Below are 21352 nucleotides of genomic sequence, written 5' to 3' on the forward strand. Positions count from 1 at the left end.
CGTTCGCACCTTACCTTGGTAGTTTCACTCTGTATGAATATCAGGAGACTTTTTTGAATTATTAATCAGTCTTGAATTGTTAAAATAATAATTATAATTCTCGATATTGACGAATCTCTTTCAATTAAGTTAATAAATCGATTTTTCATTAGGGAGAACCAACTACTAATCGAGCTTAGGAGTATAATTATTACTTGATTAATGTTACTGCATTCATATTTCTGTTCTAAATAGGCGCTTAATTTTCAATTTGTATTATAATGCCAGTGACACATCATTCCCAGAAACTTTCTTCATTAAGATTACTCGGTACATTTATTCATTCTAATCCCCAGTCACTATTCAGCAAGCTCTTACATTTCCGATATTTAGTACTGTTAATGGAACGAGTAATGCGAAAATGTGATTAATTGTAGCTATACAAACCGAACTATAAACCATATGTATTGACAAAACGTTATCGTGGAAAATAAACCTATCCATCTAGACAGGACATAACGAGAACATTTGCTGACAGTTGACCCTTTTTAAATGAGATGTCAAACCACCTTATGAATATTAATCAATTAATTAATTCGTTTTCTCGTTAATACATATTCATTACACAGTTTGCTTTCCTATATATAAAATTAACCATCTGAATATTTTAATTTTAATTCTAGATTAATTAAAGTATGTTTTGTACGACTTTACAAAAGCAACGTCTTCGTTTGACTGAAAGAAAGTGCAAATAAAAATCCTCAAGTGCCTTAATCCCATTTTTGCTGACGTAAAGCACGAGTTTGATTAAATTTTCACGTCAAGAGAAAGCTCCTAAATTAACAAACTGAACGACAACTATCCTACACAACGTCAAGCAAAAGAAAGATCAAAAATACACGCATTTCATTACACCGAATACACTTTCATACTCCCACACGAACAACAACACATTTAAATTCACCTGCCATTTGCTTATAACCATCTATTATGTGTGAAACTACGGGCAGTCCATCAGTAGCAGTGAACACACAGGGTATTTTATTGTCAATGGTGTGACGGTGGTTATTGTCATGGGAAGTTAACGAAAAAGAAAGAAATAATCAAACCAGATTACTTTTGTTTTTCGCGCTGTCGCTTTCAAAATTCGGAGCAGCTTTCTCGCTTGCGTTTTGCTGGCCAGAATTTTGCGCATTCGCAGCAGAAAAGTCACTGTCTTTTTGAAAATAACTGAGGACGTGTTGGATGGGGTTGGGGTCCGAAGAGTCGATGTCTAGGAGGAGGGGGGGTTCGGAGTCTTCTACTAAGAAAGGATTGAAGGAAGAGGAAGCTTTAGTCTCTTCAGCAGCTTGCGAAAAAACATAAAAGCGTCTGTTAGTTATGTTACATAATGCACACATCTTAGATAGATAAGAATTTTTGAAAATGTTAAAAGTAGAGGAAATAGAGGAGTCGTCAAGAATTCAAGGGCAATTTTAGAGGCAAAATCGCTTATTTACATTACTGTGAGAGTCAATGAAACGACTATTAATTGCAAATAGCTTCTGAGAAATTTATTTTTATCAAGTAGTAGTGTTAGATTTAACATGGCCACAGATGAGTCAATAACTGATGGACGTTTTAGCATGTTACTTAACACTGGATTGTATACTTAAATTATCATACTAATAACAACATGTTTACTAAAATTTTTCATACTTTTATTTTACATTGTAATTTGCGAAGTGTCCAAACATATTAAGTTTGGAAATATAGAAAACGTCTATTTTTTTCTATTTTCTTAATAACTATTTTTCGGTACCTTTTAAAATAAAATAATTAAAAACTGAAATATATTAACACCTAATTATAGTTATGTAAGTGTTCTTGTTGTTTCTCATTAATAATTAATGTTTGTAAAAATACGCTTGCCATGCGGCTACGATTTTCATGGTTGTAGTTTTAAAATTATTAATTACAATTATCGAGGAAAACTGACCCAGACCAGTTATTATTTTAATCACCTTGCCATTACATGACTAATGAATGTGTTTCGTTGAAGTTATTACCATCATCGTCATTAAAGTCTTTAGAGACAAGAAATTATGAACATATCCGTCTTGAATTTATCAGAGATTTAAAGATTTAAAAAAATATACACTGTGTTTCATTCCAACAAATCTGTAAAAATTAGCTGTAATTTAGTAAATAATGCTAAATTATTTGCTAACAAGGATTCATAAAATGAAGAAAACAGTTGTTTTTTAAATAACAGTCCACTTTTTTTGCTTTTTTTAAATGTCTTATTATTTTCTGAATCCAGTACTACGAAACCTACCTTAAGACAATTTTAAATTGGCGTAATGTTCAACACAAACATCATTCTCCCCGTTTCTTTCTACTGTTACAGCTTTTCAATCAAGTTAAAAAAATACAGGGTGATGAAGAAATTGCGTACATGTTCGATGACACGTTATTAAGATTTGTTTTAATGACTTGCATTGTCCAATAGACAGTTAAATAATTGGTTATTAATAATTTAATAATGTTTCACTATTTTTATCGGAATTTTAGATTTTCAATTAAGTTTACTTTAAAACATATCAGAATTACGAAGTTAATTCTTTAATTTTGAAGTTTAATATTTGCAAAAATTTAGTCCAGAGATTTTTGAATCATTTTTTTTTTCGAGATCTGGAGAGCCTTCTTAGCAACGTATGTACCATATCGAGTGTATATGTCATTATTTCATAACTCTGCATTTGAAATTCGAATTCACTCGAAAACCTTGTCATAAAACAATGCTGTTTTAATAATAATGACAGCTTTATTTAAAATCACAATTGTTTTCCAATGAAACCAGAAATTATATTTTCAAACATGAGAAACTCGATATGACTGTATAATTACTAGCAAGCCAGTTGACTGCAAAAATTTAAGTGAAGTTGTTTTTTTATAGAACACTCTGTATTTTATTACTGTATCTTGTTCTATTTTTCGTTCCTTTTTTTTTATTTCCTGTATTTAAAATTAATACAGGATGAGATTTTTTATTTTATTAATGGACACACCGATATATTGAATAAAGAAAGAGGACAAAAATAGAGTTAAGATGAGTAATAAAATCAACTGAACGGTCGATATGTGAAAATTGTAAATTTTATTCTTTTATAAACACTCTGTATTTAAAACTTGATTTAAATGATAACAGAACAAATCTTTGCATAAAATATTGCAACACACAGCTGAAAAATAACATTACTGCATTTTTTGTGAACCCTTGCTTTCCTAAAAAAAATCAAAAACTGGAATAACGTGGCAACGTCCCATCGGAATATTCAAAATAAACTATGACTATAAAGCCTAAAAATAAAAATAAAAATATATAGAGTATTCTAAAAGAAATCTATGTTGTGTGCGATGCCTAAAAAACACCCTATAGTTGAAAATACTCAAAAACCTGTACAAATTTAGTCTCTGATTTTTTTCTGCTTCTAATAATTTTAATTTCATGAGCTGATAGAATTTAAAATATCGGGAAAAAATCAACTGAAATTTGGAAAGCTATATTTATTCTTCTGAAGATATGACGCTGAAAAATGTGAAATTTTAAAATGTTGCAAATTTGCCACTTTTTAGTAATGGTAGACAGTTTTAAAGTTTTAGTTACATAATAAGGTAATATGACATCTGTCAAAGTAATTATGACGTTAGCATAGACATGGTTAGAAGTTGTGCCATTCTTTAAATTTTCCAATCTAGGTTGCCTTTGGAACAAATATTCATGTCGTTTATAACACTAATTTTCAACGTATTCACTTTTTTATGTTAAATATTACCGTTCCGCATTGAACTTGACATTGACAGATGTGTGGTGTATGCCAGTATGCACCTCGCATACACATACGTTTCTAAACTACCTACTTTGATTAGAAATTTAAATAATCGCACATTAGTTACATGGTTTGAAAGAGGCGGAACAAATGAGTGCCCGCTTGGAGGTTTAATTTTAATGTTTTTTTTTTCTTGGGCACCAATTTTTTGACAGCAATATTTTTACTCCCACGAATTGAACTCCGTAAATGCCAATTTTAATGCAGTTTAATACACGGATACCCCGCTGACATTTTCTTAGCCGGAATACCACATAAATGTCTGCTTGGCACACTGACTTGATATCTCAAGGCCGACAGTTTGTTTGCACAATTCGTTAAAACAATCTTGTAAGTTTCTTTTAAATGTCTAATTTACAACCTAGGCGAAACCAAACAATTTTAATTTAAACCACATTTCCAAACAATAGTTTACAGCTACGACTTAACCCGTACCAATACTGTGTGATGTCTATTTTTTTTATGTATTATGCGTTCCGGTTTGACTTGGCTAACTGCAAAACTCGCAAGCAATGTATTTTAAATGGAAGAATTCGCGGCGGTGTTGTCAATTCTCCAAAAACCTTTCGACTTCTGAAAACTTAATACATGAATCTTACAAACATTATCATAGTTTTTGTCATTCCGCTTCTATTCTTGTTAAAATTTGATTTTTATGTCTTAAAATTTCATATAAATCGAATTGTTTCTCGAATTTTCGTAATATCAAATTGTTTTTTTTTTTTGGACGTCATTTCAAAAACTACTCCAAATTTTGTCTCAGTTTCTTTAGCTGCAATATAACCAAACAGTACTGATTCTGACAATGTAATTTTTAGCGTACTATAGCGTTTTTAAATTTCTACAAAATAAAGCTTTCTTTGTTACTTACACAAAAGGTGTATCGAAATTTTTAACATGTGAGTTTTTTTATTATTGAAGATTACGCTATGGTAGAATTTTTATACATTTTAAAATAATGTTACGAGGCACGGATATTTAACATCGGCGTGGATAAAACTCAACAATTTATTTCTTCTGTATTTTATTTCGCAACTTGACTGTACTCTCGTGGACTCGACTTGCTGACTGAATAATTACCGTTCCCGACCGTAACCTCTATTTAAACCGATATGTTGCTCTCGATGGATCGAGAACGCCGCTTCGAGATTTTTCCGGGTTGAACATCGCGAGTTCCGCTTCCAGACTTTTCTTTAGCGATCACCGGCCGCCGTCATCCATGATGAGTCACAATTGACGTACATACGAGAAAGTTCTCGACGAGCCATAGGCGTCGTACCGGGGCGGCGTATCGGTTTATTTCGTAACAATATGTTGTGATAAATGCAGAAAATTTAAAAAATGTGAATATTCAAGACACAATCGACAAACAACGAAATTGTGATAAATAAAAATCACATTTTAACGACACAACTCAAGAGTCGGTACGTGAATCTGGAAAATCTCTTTTTATCTTTTTCAAATTTCGTTAGTCGACTTTTTTCCGAATTTTGATCTTTCTAAATATTCATTTTTCTGCTATTTATCGCATTATATTTTAGAATCTACTTGAAGTTTTGCCTTAGATTTTTGACGGTATTAACAGTACCCTTTAAGAAAAAAGGGAGGGTGGGCGGGGCACAGTACCTGCTACGATAAAACTGATTTTGGCAAATCACATACCCTCTAAGAACAGAGGGTGGGTGGGTGGGGTTAGTACCTGCTAAGATAAAACTGATTTTGGCAAAGGAGATACCGTCTAAGAAAAGGGAGGGCGGGCGGGCGGGGCTAGTACCTGCTAAAATAAGACTGATTTTGGCAAATGAGATATAGATAGAACCTCAAGATTGTTCTAAATTTTTGAAAAAAAAAAAAACGGGGTCCCAAGATTAACTCAAAAACGGGTCAGGTCAGAAGTTTCCAAAGTTCTCCAAAAATTGTTATACATAATATATAATTCCATTTCACTGATTTATTTTGTCTAGTCCGAATGAAAGGGGATCTCAATTGGAGAGAGGTAAAATTCTTAGAACGAGAACAGCATGGCATAATATCTGCTAAGATAAGATTAATTTTGGCAAGAGACATGTCCTTTAAGAAAAAAGAGGGTGGGTGGGCGGGGCTACTACTTGTTAAGATAAGATTCATTTTGGTAAATAACATATCTTGTAAAAAAAATGGGTGGGTGGGCGGGGCTAAAATTGCTTTGCTGGGACTGAACAATACAAAGAGTAATCACTGGAACGAAGAAGGGGTGGTTGGACGGGTCTACTGTTTCCTCATAAAACTAGAAAAAAGCTAAATTTAGCCCGCTCACCTTTCTCGATTTCACTGACTTATTTAATTTAGTGTAAAATCGAAATTGAAAAATAACAGTACGAGTATAGTATAACCTCTATAATCCGAACCCACGATTATCCGAACATCCAGAAATCCGAACAGAGGTTAGTTGAAGTCGATGTCTCTTTAGTTCGAACAAAAACTCTGCAATCCGGACTGAACTTGCAAACATGCACTGACATGCAAAAATGACGCAAGATCTTTTACACGTGATGTATTGAATTTTTTGAAATTTTTACAAATTGCGATATATCAATGGACGTTTCTAGAAAAACGGTTGGAGTTTTCGAAGAAATGAGGCCGGAAGTGACTTTTGTGACCCGAAATCTAGAAGAAATGTAAGTTGGAATTTCGAAAATCGTCGAAAATGGGTCGAAATTTGCATAAGGTCCAAAATTTCATTTTTGAAAAAGTCGTTTAAAAATTCTCAAAAAATTCAGGATTATAGATCTCGACGTGCTAATTCCAAAAATACAGCATGTTTATGGTTACGGGGTAATATTTTCTTCGAATGTATCTATTATTCACTATTGCTTAAGAATACTTTATTTTTGTTTAATAAAATTAAGGTTTATTTCTTGTAGTTTGTTTTGAACAATGTATGAAGTTGTTATTCAATTCCTCGTCAGATTTTTGAGAAATCCACTGATCCGAACACATCTTTTCCCCAATTAATTTGGATTATCGAGGTTATAAAGTAACATCATTTGACATACACCTTGTAAAATTTTATGACTTAAGCGGCTTAAGCCACACCGCCCGTATAAGTCAAACTGGCTATTGTAAACTTTATGCACCCGAACCGCACGGATTATTATTACTGTCCATTGTTTCCATAATGGAGCTGTGAACTGGGTTAAGTTATACCATACCCATTTTGACTTAAGCCGCTTAAGTCATAAAATTTTACAAGGTGTATGAGGTTACTTTGCTGTATTCTATTCCCAAAATTTTCTGGAAAAATAGAGTGAGCCGTTCCCGATTTAGTCAATAAAATAAACTAACGCAGTCATTAATTTTTTTGAGACACCATGTATGAGCAAATCTAAAAAATATTAATGCAGTGATAAATCACAAGTATAGACTCATCATATTTTGCACATTTAGGATAGGATTTATTCGGCAAAAGTTTGAGATCATGACGTGAAAAAATTTATTATGCTTATCATAACTTAAAACATCTGCAAGATTTCAAAGCATTCGTTTTGACAGATTCAAAGTTAAATTGCAAAATGTTGTTTTATAATTTTGATTTTTTTTCCAAAAATCCGGAAGAAAAATTTTGTATAGATTTTGAAATATGATGTGATAAAGAAAAAGTCGCAATTTTAAAATTATGAAAATTTAAGAAATAATTCGATTTACTATGGAATTTTAATACATAAAAATCAAACTTTAACACGAATACAAGTGGAATAACAAATACTTTATGATAATTTGTGTAAGATTCATGTATCAACTTCTTCAGAAAGTGGTAGGTTTTTGGATAATTGACAACACCGCCGCGAATTCTCCCATATAAAATGCAACGAACTTTAGGTGGTTAGCAATATTTAAACCTAATTAATTAATAAAATGCGAAGATATTATTCTATGATTCTGAAGAAAATAAATTTATTAGTTTTAAAGAAAACCTTTTAAGTCTAAGAGATAAAGGCACTTTTATTATGATTCGAAACATATTTATTTAATACGTCAGTTATTACTGACTTGCATTTTAGTCAGGACTAAATTTGGGAGTTTTCCCAGTTATAAAAACTTTTTACTTACTTCGATAGCAGTATCAAAATTTAAATCCATTAGGAATGTGTCTTTGTACACCAAATAAGTAAAAACAGTGGCGTTTACACAATCTGAATGTCCGTAAAAAATGTCGAGATTGAACTTTCGCTGTACCTTGTTTGTTTTGCAACAATAAACAAAATTAACAGCCCAACCTATTCACGTTAATTTAACTATTAAAGTCTTGAAACAGGTGACATCAAACGTCAATCTCAAGATGAATCACTAACCAACCTGGTGATGGTATGGGAATTTTCTGACGCAAACAGTGACATCTTTTCACCGCCCAATTTTGCAAACATTCAAAAAATGCAATAATGATTGCACCGTCCTGCAATTGCCCTTGAATTCTTAAAAACTAAAACCGGTCGACTGCAAGTATAAACTCTTGACGAAAGTGTAAAGAGAAAGCACAGAATTAATTGTGTACATGTAAATTTGTGCAACAGCACATGCTCATCAATCATCACAGTGGTGGTCGCTTCTGTACACTTAGATTGCTCAATAATAAAAAAAAAAACGAAAAACAGAAAACACAATACTTACTTTTCGTTTCCGCGTTGCCAAAAACGGACGCGAAATTGTTCTCCGACACGAAAGCCCCGTTCGAGACAACAGGGCTCGGGGGCTGCGCTGAAAAAGCTACAACTACCATAAATCACTCGCCCACGATCTAAATCAAATCCGTTACCGTTTCCGTTGGCCATCCATATATTATTAGGTTGCATGAACGGCGTCGTGTTCACCGGTTGAGGCTGATTAAAAGCATCTGCGAAAGGATTCGATAACTGCAACAAATCATCGGAGGCTTTAACGGGAGCAGCCACGATGGGCTCGGCAGCGAACAAATCAATTTCGGATGCCGACTGTATCGACGTCGTTTTGCTTGACGAAGATGACGAATTGCTTAAGAATGGGTTGACGGAAGCCGGATTCGTGCCGACTTTGGACTGGGAGGAAACAAATCAAGTGAGACATTTTTCAACGGAGGTGATCGGGCAAACCTTGAATTGGTTCATGGCGGCTTCTTCCTCGGCGAGAACTTGAAGTTTGAGGCTTTCGTCGATGCCGTTTGACGGGGTGTCGAAGCGGCCGTTGGCTACCACGTTTCCGAAGGCGTTGCTCGTGGAGGATAGAGCTGTGACGCCGGATTTGACGTTCTTTTGATTGCTGAAAAAAAAAGTTCGACTTCGTGTTATCGACCACTGTACACAAATGTACCTAATGTAATTAACGCTGTAAATTTAGCAACGAGAAGCTTTAAAATGTACTTTTGGAAACTTTTAGAAACATATTAGGTTTCGAGCTCACGGTACAAAAACTGGAAAACAACAAAGCAAAATTTGAAGCCATTATTACGTGAGGGTCAGATAAAAGCACGGAGTGGTTAAATATTTGGAAAAGTGGAGTATCTAATTCGAATTTCGCATGAGCTCCCGAGTATTTAGATTTATGTAAAGTGATTTTTTTTTAATATTTATCTAAACTAGTTTCTGGGAAATAAGAATCACGTGATTTTTTTGAATTGATTATATAGGTTAAATTTAGTATCGTATGAAGGAGCAGATGTTTTAGATTTCAGTAATTATTGTTTTTTAATGCAAAAAATTGTGAAATAATTGCTTGGATAATAATAGTTTACTTTGTTGTTCTAGTAATTAGTGGCTGCGATTATTACTTTTGTCATAGCCAGTATTTTTAAAAATATAATAGTAATTTCCGATCAGTATTAAATCCATTGTGCACTTCAAATTGTTTCCGGAATTGCATACAAAGTGAATGGAATTTTTAAAATAATTGAAATTGTTTTAGGAATTAATGGGATTTATTGGAAATGATAGTAATTATTTATGCAAGAAATCTTAGTTCATGAGTAGAACCTAATAATCTGTACGAATAAAAATTATGTAACAGGTATTTTCTTAAAAAAAAAGAAATTCTGGAACAGTTGAAATTATGATTATAAAATAGAATTAACGGTATTTCTTATATTTACTGGAATTAATTATTTTGGAGATATTCGGCATTGAAATTACATTGTATTGGAGTGCTCCGTCCTTTGAGCAGCTCCTCAATAGCAGTAAATTTCTGTAATTAAAAAATTATATTTTTCGAGTTTTAAAATTTAAATTTTTCAATTTTCCAAATTTTGAATTTTTCAATGTTTCGATTTTATAATTTTTTGTTTTTTCAATTTTAATTTTTTCAATTTTTCTGTAGGTAAGCAGAGAAAAATGTGCCTCGGTGGGAGTCGAACCCACGTCTCTATGCTTTCCGGGCAAGTATCTTAACCACTGGATCACGAAGCCACTTATCTTTCTCTGCTTACCGACGTGTTATTGTGCCGCCACATTTCGATTTGCGACTTTTCAAGTTTTTATTTTTTTTTTACAATTTTTTGATTTTGCAATTTTTTTAATTTTCAATTTTTAATTTTTCCAATGTTGAATTTTTTATTTCTTCAATTTAAATTTTCCAGTTGCAATTTTTCGATTTTTCAATGTTCCGATTTTATAATTTTTTGTTTTTTCAATTTTAATTTTTTCAATTTTACGATATCCAACTTTTCGAGTTTTCATTTTTAAAATTTTCAGTTTTTCGGTTATCAAAGTTCTGATGTTGCAATTTTTCGATTTTTCAATTTTTCATGTCTTCAGTTTTTCGATTTCCAATTTTTCATTTCGATTTTTGTTTTCTTTATTTTTTCAATTTTTCGTTTCGGTTTTTATTTTCATTTTAAAAATTTTTCGGTTTTTCAATTTTACGATTTCAGAATTTTACATTTTTTCAATTAGTGCATTTTGAAACTTTTTCATTTGTTCGATTTTTCAATTTTTCGATTTTACAATTTTTGGGTTTTCTAATTTTTCGTTCGTTTCGTTTTTTCTTTTTTCTAATTTTTCGATTCATTACTTTTTTTCGATTTTTATGTTTCTCGATTTTTAGTTTTTCAATGTTTCAATTTTTCGTTTCTTCAATTTTTCGATTTGCGATAATTCAATTTTTCATTTTTCTTGTTTCTACAATTTTTTGAGTTTACAGTTTTAAAATTGTCCAGTTTTTCGATTTTCCAACTTTTGGATGTTTCAACTTTTCAGTTTTTCAATTTTACGATTTTAGAATTTTTTCATTTTTCAATTATTGGCTTTAAAAACTATGTATTTCATTTATTCCATTTTTCAATTTGTCCATTCTTTTATTTTTCATTTCTCCACATTTTCCACTTGTAATATTTCGTTGCGGTATTTTATTTTCTTTATTTTCACAATTTTTCGATTTTTCAATTTTCTGATTTTATAATTTTTTGTTTCTTCAATTTAAATTTTTTCAATTTTTCATTTCTGCAATTTTTCAATGGTTAATTTTTTGTTTCTTCAATTTTACGATATGCAACTTTTCGAGTTTTCAATTTTAAGTTTTTCAATTTCCAATTTTTCGCTTCGGTTTTTGTTTTTTTTATTTTTTCAATTTTTCGGTTTTTCAACTTTACGATTTCAGAATTTTTCCAGTTTTTTCATTAGTGCATTTTAAAATTTTTTCATTTATTCGATCTTTCGATTTTTTATTTTTCAATTTCCCCATAATTGAATTTTAAATTTTTCGATTTTACAATTTTTGTTTTCCAATTTTTCGTTTTTCAATGTTTTCTTTTTTCGTTTTCGGTTCTTCGATTTGGAATTTTTCGATTTTCCACTTACGATTTTGCAATTTTTCGATTTGAGATACATATTTCAATTTTTCATTTTTCTTGTTTCTACAATTTTTTGATTTTGCAATTTTTTGAGTTTTCAATTTTAAAATTTTTCAGTTTTTCGATTTCCCCACTTTTGGATGTTTCAACTTTTCAGTTTTTCAATTTTAAGATTTTAGAATTTTTTATTTTTCAATTATCTCATTTATTCCATTTTTCAATTTTTCCAGTTGCAATTTTTCGTTTCGGTTTTTTTCTTTATTTTTACAATTTTTCGATTTTATAATTTTTTGTTTCTTCAATTTATTGATTTTTAATTTTTCATTTCTTCAATTTTTCGATTTACAATTTTTCAATGTTTAATTTTTTTGTTTCTCTAATTTTATGATGTGCAACTATGAGTTTTCTTTTTAAAAGTTTTCATATATTCAAGTATCAAAGTTCTATTGTTGGAATTTTCCGATTTTTCCATTTTTCATGTCTTCAGTTTTTGGACTTCTAATTTTTCGTTTCGGTTTTTAATTTCTTAATTTTTGTATTTTTTCAATTATTGCATTTTAAAACTTTTTCGTTTATTCGATTTTTCAATTTTTTATTTTTCAATTTCTCCATATTTAATTTTTCAATTTTCCAATTTTCCGATTTTTTGAGATTTTTCGATTCATTAATTTGTTTCGATTTTTATGTTTCTTGATTTTTAGTTTTTCAATGTCTCAATTTTTCGGTTTCGGTTAAAATATTGAATTTTAAAACTTTTTCGTTTATTCGATTTTTCAATTTTTTATTTTTCAATTTCTCCATATTTAATTTTTCAATTTTCCAATTTTCCGATTTTTTGAGATTTTTCGATTCATTAATTTGTTTGGATTTTTATGTTTATTGATTTTTAGTTTTTCAATGTTTCAATTTTCGGTTTCGGTTAAAATATTGAATTTTAAAACGTTTTCGTTTATTCGATTTTTCAATTTTTCAATTTTTTATTTTTCTTGTTTCTACAGTTTTTAGAGTTTTCAATTTTTCATTTTTCTAACTTTTGGATATTTTAATTTTACGATTTTAGAATTTTTTCACTTTTCAATTATTGGATTTAAAAACTTTTTGGTTTATTCCATTTTTCAATTTTTCGATTTTACAATTTTTGGATTTTCCAATTTTTCGATTCTTCTTTTTGGATTTTTAAGTTTCTCAATTTTTAGTTTTTCAATGTTTCAATTTTTCATTTTCAGTTCTTCGATTTGCAATTTTTCGTTTTCCACTTTTTCATCAAAAAAATGGAAACATTGCCAAACTGTAATTGTAGAAATCAAGAACTTCAAGTACTGAAGAAACAAAAAACTGAAAAATAGAACGATTAGAAATTGAGAAACTTAAAAAATGGAAAAAATATGAAATATGTATTGTAAAATCGAAATATTGGAAATAAAAAAATATCGGAAAATCGAATGATTAGAAATTCAAAATTTAAAAAATGGAAAATTTAGGAATTGAAAATCAAACACCGAAAAATAAAAGAAATGAATAAACGAAAAATTGTAACACAAAATCGAGAAAATGAAAATTAAAAAATCGGGAAAATCAAAAATTGAATAATTAAAGAAAATATAAAACGAAAAATTATGATATCAAAAAATTGGTCGAAGGTAACTAAATCCAGACTTTTCGAAAAATTTTAACATTTGATTTTTTGAATTTAAGTTTTTTATGATAAGTAATATAAGTTAAAATAAAAATATAATATGTGCCCATGTACTGTTAAAGGAAATGGGCAGTATACTTTTCCTTTCGTTAAGTCATTGATTATCTAAAATTTTAATTAGAGTGAGTGACAAAATACGATAAAAGCTTGTACCAGACAAAGAGAAAAAATTTAACAAACGTTTCTAATTATTAATTAAAGGAAAATAATGTGGACCAACATAAACAACTGTTACGCATTTGTTTCAATTGAGTTTTCCCATTACAAAAATTTTTGATGCAACATTTTGCAAGGACACGTATGTCAAATTGGATAGGTGCTGTGTATTACTAATAATCTCAATCCTGTTTTTCCAAATTTTCCGGAAAATGGAGTGAGTCGTTCTTGGGAAGAGATAAATACATTAAAATTATTTATTAAATTTAGTCGTAATACCTGTAGAACATCCTTTATTTAAGTGCTGCATGTTCACCTGTTTTTTATTCCTTTTCTTTTTTTTGTAAAGTATTTTCAATATCTGTGGAAGATAGTTTATACAATGTTTCTTTATTTATTAAGATACTCACCGACTTATTGAAAGGAAGAAGAAAACAAAGAGAAGGTTCAGTAACAAAGTACATAATGTTCTATTTGAAAAAACTGAAATATCGATATTTGAAAACTGTGATGTTTTAGATTTTTTATAAACACTCTGTGTAATAAAATTTAATTTAATTTACACCACAACAAAGTGCGAATTTTTGTTTATCGCTCCATAAAATATTAAGACAGGATATAAACATACTGATATAGTATTTTTTTTTCTATGGACACAAAAATCTAGAAAATGGGAACAACGTGACAACGTCCCATCAGAATTTCAAAAATAAACTCTGACTATAAAACTACTCTAAAACCTATATATAACTTTGGTCTTTAATTTTTTTTATCTTTAATAATAATAATTATTAATCAGATATCGAATTCTTACACATCCTTCAGGTTAAAAATAGAGCTGCATCATCAAATTTTTGGTCGAGATTATATCATTACTATACACATTCAAATCGCCGCCAGAAAATGAAAAACCTACTTTTTCATATTGTAAGAGGTACGAAATGTCGATGTTATGATGGATACGGTACAAATACAATTGATAATGATAACTGATGCAATGAATAAAATATATTAGTACACACATTTGTGTTTTTGTGTCATTTTTATATTTTAGTAGACTTCTTTAATAATCATTTCAAGTGACGTCATCTACTTTTTCAGGCAATGAAGAAACTTATATTTTAGTTAACGCTCTGAAATCTCTAAACCAAAATGTCAAAAATTTATTGTGCAATCTCTGAGATAAACTGCAAAACCTGATTGTTTAAACTTTAGCTCAGAACAATACTTGTACACAATTTTACTTTTAAAGCGGGATTCGATGGCGTCATAATTTTTTTGGAAGAGATTATAATTGCCGTTCTACAATCTCCGCACTACTCTTAAAGTGCACCTATAATTTCAAGGCAATCAGCTCCGCAGTTTCGGAGATTATATATGTTCATTAAAATCGCCAACACAGCCAGAAACAGGAAAGTTGCATACGACCTGCGAAACGTCAAAAAATAAAAAACACGAAATTATACGTATGTCGAAATGGTCCTACTGTCGTAACGCGGCCATTCTGACGAATGTGCTTTGGTTGGTCGTTGTTGGAAGTTGGAAATTATATTCTGTAAATACAAAATCGTCCACAGCGCTTGCAAAATTTTAATTAGCCTTGGTGCATAATTTCAACTCTATAATTTTGTAGTTGAACCCTGTAATTTTGCCCAACCCTGGATTTGATACTAGTCGCGCAGGAAGTCTCAACAACTTTTTCTTTAGCCACATTTTCTTTTTTTTTTTTTGACTCAAATTTTAAATACTATTTTATAAACGCTTTTCTATATCAAATTTTTAAACATTAAATTAAAACACCTACGTTTAAAGTTTAATAAAGCGAAAAATAAATAAATAATATTAAAAAAAAAAACTCGAACGGTTTAACTAGTTTTCTTTTTTGGCAATAATTATTATCTTTTGTAACGCCACTAACTTTTAAGTTAGTACGTGATATGCATTTATTTTAATGAAATGCCACATTTAGGTACACTGCATTTAAAAACCCTATTTAACGTAAAAAATTCAAAATGGACTCCGTGTATTTTTAATTTATCTTTTAAACAGTGCAGTTTTTATGAAAAAAATAAAAATGCGGCCATCAAGTGTAAGTTATTTAATGGAAGTATATTTTTATACCTCCAATTTTCCCATTTGAAAAATTTTATTGTGGATTAAGATATTGAACACGAAACTGAAAATTAACATTTTCGATTATTATTTGATAAGTCAAAGTATGTAGTTATCTTTCATTCCGATAAATCAATAAATCTTCGAACAAAAATAAAAAAATTATCTGATAATCTCAGTGGCGAGATACTAGATAAAGAATTTGGCGAAACGTTTCTTCTTGCTTTACTTTTATTGTAAAAAGCAATTATCATAATCACACCTACATATTCGCCGCAAGACTACTTTTTTTATTTTAATCTGATTACATAATAAAATTTTTCAGTAAACAATAAACAAATCTCAAATGTGCAATTCTCATCAAAAATAATGGACAAACTTAAAATTTTGCAACTTTTTTCTATTTGATAAACAAGTTTCAAATTATAGTTGCTGATCAATAAATCCACATCATTATGCAGCACGAACTACACGACATTTTTATTTGCTCAATGGAAACTCATTATGTTCACATTCATACCTAACGGAACTGTGAAAAAAATTACACTATGCAAGAATCCGAACTTTGACAACCGTATGATAAATACTAACCTTGTGGATTGAGTTGAACTCGCTTGGGAACTCTTCTTCCCATCTAGATGATTCAGATGTTGCTCTAGGGCATCTAGTAGACTACTAGGTGCTTTCGTGAGGTCAGGAATGTCACCTTTATCGATGCCGACGTTCTGAAAATTTCATCCAAACACAAGTTTATCTGTAGTTAACTTAGTTAACGCGATAACATATCGCAGTATTGATTTCCGTTAATTAAACGTACTCACTTCGGCAACCTTTAAAAATTCAGCCACTTTATCCATCCTAATGAGGAACTTTTTGTAAATATCCAAGGCTTCTTTGCACTGTTTTTTATTCATATCGAAGAATTTTTCTGCAAGTAATAATTTTGTAAAAGGGGCGGATAGAACGTGAATTGAAATTGCAAAATCTGGAAATGTGCGTTGAATCTGATTTTTGGTGTGTCGTTAAAACGTTATTGCGAAGCTCATTGTGACCCGTTTTAATATTTCGTGAAGCTTTACCAGACTAATTTAATTTGTTTACTTTATTAAAGGAGATTCCGCTGAATGAAAAATTTTGCAATTCCAATAAACGAGTTCCTGAATTAAGACATTACCAACCTAATAAATTAATAATACCATCATTGTAGCATGCAAAAAGTCTTATAAGATCCTTGAAAAGTAACATAAAACACATATTAATAACGCCATTGGTAAGGTCATTGGCAGAACAATCGAATTCTAAAAGAGCATCTAATTGGTTCTGTAACACGGGTAAAGTTTTCAAAAGTTTATCGGCGTTCATTGTTCTCAACATGCCGTCTTCCTTCCTAAAAAGCACTGAATAAATATCAACCGTCACAAATCCGATTACAAACTTGCCCCCTTTTCACTTTACAAAAGTCGAAGGCTACAGTTCTGTAAGACAACGCCTTCTCATTTAAATATCTGGAATAACGTCTAATAAACGGCGACATGTCGTAACCTATAAATATACATTAGGTAAGTCAGAGCTTTGCACTTTGAAAAGAAAAACAGGGTGCAAAAAACAAACATTTAAATACGATTTAATCAAACACCCCCAACTCAGGAAAGTAAGTAGAAATTTAAACTAGCAGAGAAAGAAAAAGGCTCCAGAACAAAAGCTTCCCAACCACCACACATCAAAATCATCAACTTACCAGTCCTAACATTCAGTATTCCTTGAGAAAAACAAAAATGAAAGTTAATAACTCAGAATTATTAACACTTAGAGCTAATGAAGGCATTTCTGGTTACGTAATGGCTGTGGTTACTTGAATAACGACATAGATACGTTAGCAATCAACACTGGACAATTGCAACCAATATGCACTAATTCAGTGTTGACAGCTTCGCAAAAATGGATCGAAGGTGATATTTTTAGGTCGATCGTAAAAATGTTACCAAAAATATCCACTTCGGAATTAGTGGAAGTGCCATGAATGAAGTTAATAACTATTGCGTTAATTCTATAAGTTGTGCGTGCAAAAAATGGAAAAGGTGTGGGTTCGTAATTTATTAAGGATCAATAAACTCACCTTGAACGCCACTCTTATCAAGAAAATTGCTTAGTTGAAACGTGCTGTTGCTCGACGCTAAATATTGTGTGAAACGCTGAAAATTAAAAAATAAAAATTAGCTACGAGAGAGACGATCTAAAAACGCGGGGCTCGAGGCTGTTTTAACTACGTTATACAATGTTTACTTTTTCGTTGAATAATTTCGTATGGAAAAGAAAAATATATCGGGAAATTTTTTTCTCAATGGCGCTTCGATGTTTCTTTTGGTATTTTATATGAAAAGCCTTTTACCTTATTAAATATATATTTTATTGAATTTTTATCAAAACTATATTGGGTCTTGATGAAGATACCAAAGAATACAATTAATTACATAAATAAAAAGTAAATATAAGCGATGAAATAAATAGACACCCACTGTAGATTCTTTAATTAACGAAAATTTATACAATAACATTCATCTGTATCTGTGGTTTATGAATCTGCTTTGATTAATAATTCACACGTGTGGACGCATATTATTTTATTATTAAAATATTAAATTTAAAGAACATTTACTTAGCGAACATTTCAGGTGACTACTACTAAAATTTTGCCGAGGAAGCATCTGCCAAATTTCAGAATAGTTCAGTAAAATTTTGATACAGTTAAAAAATTGGGATTTTCGCGAATTTACTTAAAAATGCACAAAACAGTTGATGGTCCCATTTCAAAGTTGGGGGGTTTTCATCGAAAATCCGAAGTACTCGTGGCGTTTTTGTTAAAAAATTCTGTTCACGTAGGACTGCTGCGATATATTAGGGAAAATAATCCCAAGTTAATACTAAGACTGGTTTTTGACATATTCGGTTTCAAAATCAAAATTTTCAAATATCCAAAAACAAATTGCTATATTTTATTTTGACGATTTTGGAAAAATGGTCGATTTTCGAGGAACTGTGCCCATAAAAACTTTCAAGGGATCGAAATCTGACTGTAAAGGCCAAAAATTTCATAAGTGTTTGCTTTTTTTATATATCTATTTTACATACATATTTTATATATGTATTCCTTGAAGGTTGTACTTTTCAAATTTAAAATGGTATAAATAAATTAATTATGTACGTTCAACGCACTATACCATGACTCACATCCGTTGGCTAGTTTACATGCAGACTTGTTCTATCATAATACAAATTTCAAAAATGAGAATTTCGTTACCTAAAAATCCACAAAAAATTCTTGGAGACAGATTTTGGCGAGCTGAATCCAAAAATCTGGCATATTGATGGCCCACTTGCAAGATTGAGGGCTATCATCGAAAATCGGAAGCAACTGTGGCATTTTTGTTAAGGGTGTATTTGGTGCGATTTTGAAAAAATTAGGGACGCAAAAATTATGAAAAATGTCCATTTCTAAGCGAAAATAATCCCAAGTTTAAGTTCTAGGACATGTTTTCGACATATGTATTCATTTTCAGTGTTTTTTTTTATTTCAAAAATTGCTATAAATAACTATTTCATTTTGATGATTTTGGAAAAATGGTAGAAATTTTTGAAGAACTGAAGACAAAAAATTGCAGCGATTCGAAATCAACGCAAAAATCTCTCTTGCCAAATTTAGAAAGTGCTCAAGTAAAGGCCAAATTACAAGTTACTTAAAAATTCACAAAAAATTCTGGCAGATAGATTTTGACGTACTGAATTAAAAAAATATGGTATGTTGAGGGTCCTAGTTCTAAGATTGAGGGCCAAAATTCGGAGCAATCGTAGCATGTTTCTTAACGACGTATTTTGGGCGATTTTGGAAAAACTGGGTGCCCAAAAATTATGAAAAAAATCCTGTTTAAGCAGGGATAATGAATCAATAAAGAAAAATAATCCCAAGTCCATTTTAAAACTTGTTTTCGACATTTTCAATTTCTAAGACAATTTTTTAACCATCCCAAAAATTGTTATACGCTTGTAAGTATTTCGTTTTGGTCATTTTGGAAAAATCGCAGAGATTTTCGAAGAACTGTGCTGATAAAAACTTGGAGGAATCGAAATCAACGCAAAAAACTCCGGTTTTTATAGTGTTCGATAAACATAAAAAATTTCGTAAGTTACCTTAAAATTCACAAAAAATTCTGGGCGATGCATCTCGACGAGTTGAATTCAAAAATATGCCATGTGATGGTTCTGGAATTTTTAGGATTTTCAATTTTTTGATATTTCAGTTTCGGGACATTCAAATTTTTCGATTTTTCAATTTGTCCATTTTCTAGTTTTTCAATTTCTCTATTTTCAATTTTTCGGTATTAATTTTTGAGATTTTTCAATTTTTCGATGTTTCAATTTCTCGAATTTTTATATTTTCGATTTCTCTGTTTGCTGATAATTCGCTTTTAGGATATTTCAGTTTTCGAAATTTCAATTTTTCGATTTTTACATATTTGGATTTTTCGATTTTTCGGCTTTTCGATTACTCGATTTTTCGAGTTCTCAAATTTTCGATCTTCAGATTTTTAATTCTTCAATTTTTCGATTTTCCAATTTTTCGATTTTTCAGGTTTTTGATTTTTCCATTCTGAGCCTTTCGATGTTTCAGTTTTGTTTTTTTTTTTGTTTTCGATTCCATTTCTCAATATTTGACTTTTTTAATTTCTTAAATTTCAGATTTTTCTATTTTCAGTCCTATCAATTTTTAGATTTCTGGATTTATTGAGATTTAGATGTTTCGATTGTTCGATTTTTCGATTTTTTTATTTTTTTTTTAATTTAAATTTTTAATTTTTTCATACTTTAATTGTTCGATTTCTCCATTTTTAAATTTCAGGATTATTCAATTCTTCGACTTCTCGATTTCTCGATCTTTTGATGCTTCGATTTCTCGATGTTTCAATTTTCAAATGGTCGATTTTTTGATCTCTTGGTTTCTCGATTTTTAGATTTTCCAATTTCTGGATTTTTCAATAATTCTATTTTTCAGTTTTTCGAGTTTTTAAATTTTTCGATTTCTCGTTTTTTCCATTTTTCAATTTTTCGTTTTTTTTTAATGTTACATTTTTTGATTTTTCAATTTCCGATTTTTATTTATTTTTTTTAACACATACATATTTCAATTATCCAATTTTTCGATTGTTCCATTTCTTGACTTCCCAGTTTTTGAATGTTTAAATTTTTTGATTTCTTGATTTTCCATTTCTCAACTTTTCAACACTTCATTTTTGTGATTTTTCCATTTTTGGATCTTTCAATTTTTCGATATTTTAGTTTTAGATTTCTCGATCTTTTGACGTTTCGATTTCTCGATGACTCGGTTTTTCGATTTTTCGACCTTTCGATTTTTCAAATTGTGAATTTTCGAAATTTGGAATTTTCAATTATTCCATTTTGCGAATTCCAAAATTAGGGACTATTATCGAAAATCCGGAACAATCGTAGCAGTTTTCTTAAGGTCGTATTTAGCACGATTTCAGAAAAACTGGGTGCTCAAAAATTATGAAAATATTTCTGTTTACGCAGGGATGATGAATCTATAAGATACAATAATCCCAAGTCGATATTAAAACTGGTTTTAGACATCTCCGCTTTCAAAGTCAATTTTTTTAAAGATCTCAAAAATTGCTCTTTTGCAAAGTTTCAAAAGTACTCGAGTAGACATCAAAAATTTCAAAAGCTGTATTA

The 21352-nt window shown here is 30.2% G+C and overlaps 1 protein-coding gene across 1 annotated transcript in view; it reads right to left on the reverse strand.

Annotated features, from left to right (window-relative positions):
- LOC135134881 (phosphatidylinositol-binding clathrin assembly protein LAP-like) overlaps nt 1-21352 on the reverse strand; it is a 67792-nt gene that overhangs the window by 6365 nt on the left and 40075 nt on the right. The window contains exons 3-11 of the mRNA XM_064063756.1: nt 17724-17799; nt 17346-17366; nt 17047-17149; nt 16786-16994; nt 16429-16535; nt 16199-16332; nt 8957-9122; nt 8644-8902; nt 8499-8594 (exon numbers count right to left, since the gene is read on the reverse strand). Coding sequence (XP_063919826.1) covers nt 8499-8594; nt 8644-8902; nt 8957-9122; nt 16199-16332; nt 16429-16535; nt 16786-16994; nt 17047-17149; nt 17346-17366; nt 17724-17799 — 1171 coding nt within the window. The remainder of the gene's footprint in view (nt 1-8498; nt 8595-8643; nt 8903-8956; nt 9123-16198; nt 16333-16428; nt 16536-16785; nt 16995-17046; nt 17150-17345; nt 17367-17723; nt 17800-21352) is intronic.

Source organism: Zophobas morio, unplaced genomic scaffold, assembly GCF_036711695.1.
Source record: "Zophobas morio isolate AGI-343-1 ecotype UQ-CSIRO unplaced genomic scaffold, CSIRO_AGI_Zmor_V1 ptg000024l, whole genome shotgun sequence".
Classification (NCBI taxonomy): domain Eukaryota; kingdom Metazoa; phylum Arthropoda; class Insecta; order Coleoptera; family Tenebrionidae; genus Zophobas; species Zophobas morio.